This window comes from Sinocyclocheilus grahami, unplaced genomic scaffold, assembly GCF_001515645.1.
Source record: "Sinocyclocheilus grahami isolate Dianchi unplaced genomic scaffold, SAMN03320097.WGS_v1.1 scaffold1175.1, whole genome shotgun sequence".
Taxonomy (NCBI): domain Eukaryota; kingdom Metazoa; phylum Chordata; class Actinopteri; order Cypriniformes; family Cyprinidae; genus Sinocyclocheilus; species Sinocyclocheilus grahami.
The window spans coordinates 178,616-185,529 of NW_015506354.1; the positions used below are offsets into that span (position 1 = coordinate 178,616).

A 6,914-nucleotide genomic window follows, 5' to 3' on the forward strand; every position below is an offset into this window, starting at 1 on the left:
TGTGTGTGTGTGTGTGTGTGTGTGTGTCTGTGAGTGAGTGTGTGTGTGTGTGTGAGTGAGTGAGAGTGTGAGAGATAGAGAGCGTGTCTGTGAGTGTGTGTCTGTGAGTCTGTGTGTCTGTGAGTGAGTGAGTGAGTGTCTGTGAGTGTGTGTGTGTGTGTGTGTGTGTGTGTGTGTGTGTGTGTGTGTGTGTGTGTGTCAGCGCGCGAGAGAACAACAAGCCCACAAATGTCTGATTGTGACTTTTGGCGGACAGCGTTTAAAAACACCTCAGAAAATAACGGTCGGAAAAGGCGCGTTACCTGCAGTTCGGCCCGCTCCACCTCCCACTGCGTCCGTTCCACCTCGAACCGGGCCCACTCGTGCTGCAGAAAGTGTAGAATCCCCGGGATACAGTACTGAGCGCGGGCCGTCTCTCCGCCGCCGTCGCCGTCGCCCGGTTGAGGCGCTTTCGCTCCGCCGGGAAGAACCGAGTTGTTGTTGTTGTTGAAGAACACACCGGGGCCCGCATGCTCGTCCATGGCTAGGCCGGTAATCGGAGGTCTGATCGACCACACGGACACTGGATCTCGTCCGATCGCTCGCTGCGATATCCGCCTCGGTGCTCGAACGGGAAACGGGGCTGCAGCGCTCCTCTCACCGCGAGCTGCTGCTGCTGCTGTCACTTCACGACGTTTCCGCTAGCGCTGTTCGATTCGCGAATGACTCGTTCTTGCGAACCGATTCTCTGAACTGAATCGGCAGAACCGATCAGCGGAGTGGAATGAAACAAACAGCTGACAAATGATGGATTTGAACGGTTCGAATATTAATAGATGTATAAGATGTATAAAAAATATCGCATATTTTAGTGACATATACATCAATACAATATTATTTTTAATGATATATTTTGTATTTAGCACAATTAAATAATGTATGTGTATGTTAGCATATTCTGAGACGTTTTTCACCATTTTGTAGCAGTGCTAATTTCAGTATTATTGAGGTGCTATTATTTTTTATACTTATATTTTATTTTTATATCATTATTAATTTTTATTAATTTTTTTTATTGTTTTATTTTCCTTTTCATTTAAATTTTAGTTAACGTTTTAATAATTTTTGTTGTCTGTGTATCTTTTTAAAAATGTCTTTATAGTTTTTATACATTTTGTTTACATTTTGTTATTTTAGTACATCAAGTTAAACTAAATGAAAAACGATGTTTTGGCAACTAACTGAAATAAAATAAGTACGTATATATTTTTATATATATAGCTATATATATATATATTTTTTTTTTTTCAGTTAACGTTTACTTCATTTGAAGTAGCAAAAATATATTTTAATGATTTTTAATTGTAATGGTTTATTTTTTTACTATAAAATAATTTTTTATGTTGAAAAAAAAAAACAAAATTTTTTACAATATTTTGGAGAAGGTAAGAAATGTATCTATCAAAAACATAATTGGGGATAAAATGACTTCCACTAAGTACCTTAAAAACATGTAACGTATGTAATTTGTGATAAAAATTTTTTATCAAACAACAAAAAGTGCATGTTAACTGCACGCATGTGTCAATGAAGCCGACTCGTTCGAACGAACCGATTCTATTAAATGAATCGCGCTTCTTAAGGCTGGTTTCCGCTCACTTCACGCCCACAAGCAGATCAACAGACGCTGCCAGCACGAAACGCCCCGTGATTGGACAGTACGAACAACGCGCAGCGTGAACAGCCAATCAGAGGCGAGTGCGCTGAGCATGCTGGGACTTGCAGTTCGGATGCGTTTTATCTATTTTCCTTCCAATCGTTCTCATTCCGAGTTATTGTTTATTGTTTGACCTAATCTTGCAAACACACCACATCAGCTAAATGAAGACACAACAGAAATAAAGACTAAAATACCGATTTTAATAGGCTAAATAAATACATTTAAACTACATAAAATAAAATTTATTTTGAATAATTTGTAGATTCCATAACCAATAAAATAAGTCATATGCAAATAAATAACAGTAGAGTAATTAATGAAAGAACGCAGGCCAAATTAAATACATGCATTAAGATAATGAAGAGTCAAGCGAATGCTTGTGTCATAATTTCGCAATGGATTCATTTGTTTAAGTGGTCATGTCATGCACGAACTGTTACACAACACTACAATACAAACCCCTGTTTTACACACGCATGCGTCCATTTCTGAGAAGGTGGACAACACAAAGATCCATTCAGAGCCTCATTTACCTGCGACATTGTAGGAATGTGCATCCGCATGCTACTTATAGGCTACATAGCCGTTAGCACGCGCCGACCAAACACACTAAAATAGCGTTACAACCTGAAACGTCAACTCTTTGTATTGTTTCTTTGATTTTAAACGGCTGATTTCATCATCGTTATCAAATGCTGACGGTGGGCGGCGTGCTTGATGTCCCCGCGTGACGTCACCGCAGAGTATTTAATTAGTGTCAGTGCGCTTCACGAGTAATTAGCGCGCGCGGGTCAGAGGTGCGACACAGCATGCCTCCACTGGAGAAAACCCAGCGTCCCAAACCTTTCAAACAGAGGAAGAGTTTAGGTATGTGTCTTTAAATCACGCACGAGGCTCTCTCTGCGGATGCAAAAGTTGTCTGTGCTTTTTACTTTATTTCTTTATTTATTTTGTGATATTGATTACGTATCAGCAACGAGGAAACAAGAGGTGGTGGGAATCCGAACGAAGTTTCCGACTAAGATCCCGGTAAGAAGCGCCGGTTCTGAGTTCAGCTCGTCTCTTACCGGCGGTGTGCGTTAATGAGTGTGTGTTGCAGGTGATAATCGAGAGATATCAGAGAGAGAAGCACCTGCCGCCGCTGGATAAGACCAAGTTCCTCGTGCCTCAGGAGCTCACCATGAGTCAGTTCGTGAGCATCATCAGGTCTGTCTTCTGGAGCTGAAGGGCTAAAGTAGCTTTAGTTTATTTCTCTCCAAACAAGCTTTTATTTTCATAAAGCGGTGTAAAACTGTGCCTTTTTTATTTTATTTAATTTCACAATTTATGAACGTTAAACTTGACTAATATGTAAAATGTGCAGGGTTTCTTAAAGCTTCACATACATTAAATTCTTAAAAAATAATACAATTTAAAAAAAAAAAAAAATTAAGTGAATACAAATTTACATTTTAATTTTTAATTGCATTTATTAATTAAACTTGTATAAAGTGTTTTATGTTTCATTCATAAAATAATTAAATGCAAAAAAGTTAATTCTATCAATCTATAAAAATTTAATTGTAGTAAGTTATGATTTTTTTTTTAAGAATGTGAAACTTAATATAAAATGTATAGGTTTGTGTGCATCAAAGATTTTACGTTTCATAAAATGTTTAAGTGTTATACATTTGGGGGTTATTATAAAATATAAAAATGATCTATTTTTAATTGTGTTAAGATTCTATGAATGTGAAACTTAATATGAAGAGCTCTATGTAGTGTAGATTTTCACATTCATAAAAATAATTAAATATTAATACAATTAAGTTATAACAAATAATTTATTGTATTCTGTAAATGTGAAAATGAATGTGTAGATTTGATGCATTCATAGAAAGTCGTAAATTATTAGTGCACTTAATTTATGAATGTGAAATGTTAATAAAATTAAACATTAATACAATTAAATAACAAATAAACTTTTTTTTATCGTAATGTTAAAGTTAATAAAATGTGTAAACCTATTTAAAAAAAATTTCCCCATAGACTGTCATAAATTATTAGTGCATTTAATTTATGAATGTGAAACTTTAATATATTTAAATCTACGCTATGCATGCATGCAGAATTAGATGATCGAGCATATAATACTGGTCATGTGTTCCTCGTACTGCCCATGTTCTGCATACTGCTCTAGTATTGGTGGATTTTGTTTCTTTGATGCTGCACACCGTTGCATTTGAGTTTCTTATTTGATTTTCCCCAAAGTATTGTCTTTAATGTGCCATGTTTAAAGCATAGCAAGTTTATTTATAACAACATTTAATTACTGTTTTAAAGATAAGTGAACTTTTAAAATGTCAGTAATGAGCTTGTTTTCTTGCATCAATTGTGGTGCAAAAGTGTTTTTCAAACAGGAAGTCTACTTTTGTGATTAACCCACTATATTAGTGACTTTAAGACCTATTTCTCAATACTTTGGTCAACACTAATCAATGCACAACAGCATCTGTGGATCATTTATCGTTGCTTTGGCGCACAGTGCATTCAATGATTACATCTTTCAAATGACATCAATTCTTTTCTCTAAGTAATTAAATTTTATTTATAATACACATTTCAACATAGCAAAGCTATCCAAAGTGCTTAATGTAAAATTAAATTAAAAGGGAAAAGGAAACGCAAAGAATAAAAAAAGGCAGCTAACAGAGCGCGTACACACCTCATGCACCGGATGCTGTGCGCGCGCTCAAAGACAGTTGGACATAGTGGTGTATTAGAGGTAAAATATGATATAAATACTGTTGGGTTTCTGGCACAAACCGATCGTTTCGTGTCTTAGGACATCAATGTGTCGTCACGAGCCGCAGGGTTTAATTTGGATTTGTCTGTGCATGTTTTTTTTACTCTCGTAGATTTTGTTACCATTGCCATGCATTATACGACTGACAGACTGCAAGGGTTAAAGTTAAAAATCATATGTGTTCTACTGAAGAAACAAAGCCACCTACATCTAGGATGCCCTGGGGGTAAGCAGATAAACATCACATTTAAATTTTTGGGTGAACTATCCCTTTAAATCCTATCAAAACAACTGTCGCTGAACACCTACACAATTTCATTACCAACCTAGAATAGTTTTGTACTGTAATGTAAGCATGGGTCGTGTACAAGGTTCATGCCAGTGCTAGAAACCTTGAAAATGCTTCAAAATTATTTAATTTAAGTCTATTTGAACAACGCTATGCAGTTCTGCATATGCAGCGTCTAATTTAATGTGAAGTATGCATATCAGTATATGCAGTGTCGGGGAAAGCTACTTTAAGAAGTAAAAATGCATTACAATATTGCATTGCTCCATAAAATAACTAATTGCGTTACTTTTTATGGAAAGTAATGCATTACATTACTTTTGTGTTACTTTGTCACCTGAGCTGGGCTTATTTATTTTTAACCACAAAAAAAAAATATTTTGGCAACTGTAAAAGCTCTTTCACACCAAAAGTTTCTCTCAACATGGACAGGAGAGGTGCCAGTGAATAAATAGGAAAAAATGTTACTTCGCTTAAAGCATCAGCCTGCAGGTGGCGCTCTTGTGCTGCGAACGGCTCCTGTGTTCAGAGATGAGATGAGCTTCATTCTCTAGTAACTGGAGTTTCACCTGTGGGCATATTTAAAGATTTAGGAGTGAATTCACTTAATATGAGCAGAAAGGGTCAATTTAATTTGGGTGTCTCATTCTGGTAATGAGGATTATTTAGCTGCTCATTTCATGGTGGGTTACTGCGGATGCCTGGAGGATGTAGATTAGTACGATGCTCTGATAGCAGAAGCACATCTCTGGGGCTGTTCTTCACGCAGTGATTAAATCTGAGTCATGGGTTTCCCTCTGAAGAGTGTTTGTTACTCTACAGCGAGTCCTGTTCTGTACAACAACTGAAAAGCACCATTTAATATTTTGATGTTTTGTTTCACAAATCATTTTCAGAAGCAGGTAGATAACCAAGATATAGTTGTTCAGATGATAGATAGATAGATAGATAGATACACTGAACAAAATTATAAACGCAACACTTTTGTTTTTGCCCCCATTTTTCATGAGCTGAACTCAAAGATCTAAGACTTTTTCTATGTACACAAAAGGCCTATTTCTCTCAAATATTGTTCACAAATCTGTCTAAATCTGTGTTAGTGAGCACTTCTCCTTTGCCAAGATAATCCATCCACCTCACAGGTGTGGCATATCAAGATGCTGATTAGACAGCATGATTATTGCACAGGTGAGCCTTAGGCTGGCCACAATAAAAGGCCACTCTAAAATGTTTTATCACACAGGTACAATGCCACAGATGTCGCAAGTTTTGAGGGAGCGTGCAATTGGCATGCTGACTGCAGGAATGTCCACCAGAGCTGTTGGCCGTGAATTGAATGTTCATTTCTCTACCATAAGCCGTCTCCAAAGGTGTTTCAGAGAATTTGGCAGTACATCCAACCGGCCTCACAACCGCAGACCACGTGTAACCACACCAGCCCAGGACCTCCACATCCAGCATCTTCACCTCCAAGATCATCTGAGACCAGCCACCCGGACAGCTGCTGCAACAATCGCTTTGCGTAACCGAAGAATTTCTGCACAAACTGACAGAAACCGTCTCAGGGAAGCTCATCTGCATGCTCGTCGTCCTCATCGGTGTCTCGACCTTACTGCAGTTCGTTGTTGTAACCGACTCGAGTGGGCAAATGCTCACATTCGATGGCATCTGGCACTTTGGAGAGGTGTTCTCTTCACGGATGAATCCCAGTTTTCACATTACAGGGCAGATGGCAGACAGCTTGTATGGCGTCGTGTGGGTGAGCGGTTTGCTGATGTCAATGTTGTGGATCGAGTGGCCCATGGTGGCGGTGGGGTTATGGTATGGGCAGGCGTGTGTTATGGACAACGAACACAGGTTCATTTTATTGATGGCAATTTGAATGCACAGAGTTACCGTGACGAGATCCTGAGGCCCATTGTTGTGCCATTCATCCATGACCATCACCTCATGTTGCAGCATGATAATGCATGGCCCCATGTTGCAAGGATCTGTACACAATTCCTGGAAGCTGAAAATATCCCAGTTCTTGCATGGCCAGCATACTCACTGGACATGTCACCCATTGAGCATGTTTGGGATGCTCTGGATCGGTGTATACGACAGCGTGTTCCAGATCCTGCCAACATCCAGTAACTTCA

General features: G+C 38.3%; 2 protein-coding genes across 2 annotated transcripts in view; one reads left to right on the forward strand and one right to left on the reverse strand.

Moving 5' to 3' along the window:
- The window catches only part of LOC107567626 (striatin-like), a 56,150-nt gene extending 55,475 nt beyond the window's left edge, over positions 1-675 (reverse strand). The window contains 1 exon segment of the mRNA XM_016253330.1: positions 303-675. Within this exon segment, the coding sequence (XP_016108816.1) occupies positions 303-521 (219 nt within the window). The 5' untranslated portion in view covers positions 522-675.
- Positions 676-2,465: 1,790 nt separating this feature from the next.
- Positions 2,466-2,924, forward strand: LOC107567627 (microtubule-associated proteins 1A/1B light chain 3C-like). Its single transcript, XM_016253331.1, has 3 exons — positions 2,466-2,566; positions 2,661-2,728; positions 2,799-2,924. The coding sequence occupies exons 1-3, from the start codon at positions 2,509-2,511 to the stop codon at positions 2,922-2,924; spliced, it is 252 nt and encodes an 83-aa protein (XP_016108817.1). The 5' UTR covers positions 2,466-2,508.
- Positions 2,925-6,914: the final 3,990 nt, after the last annotated feature.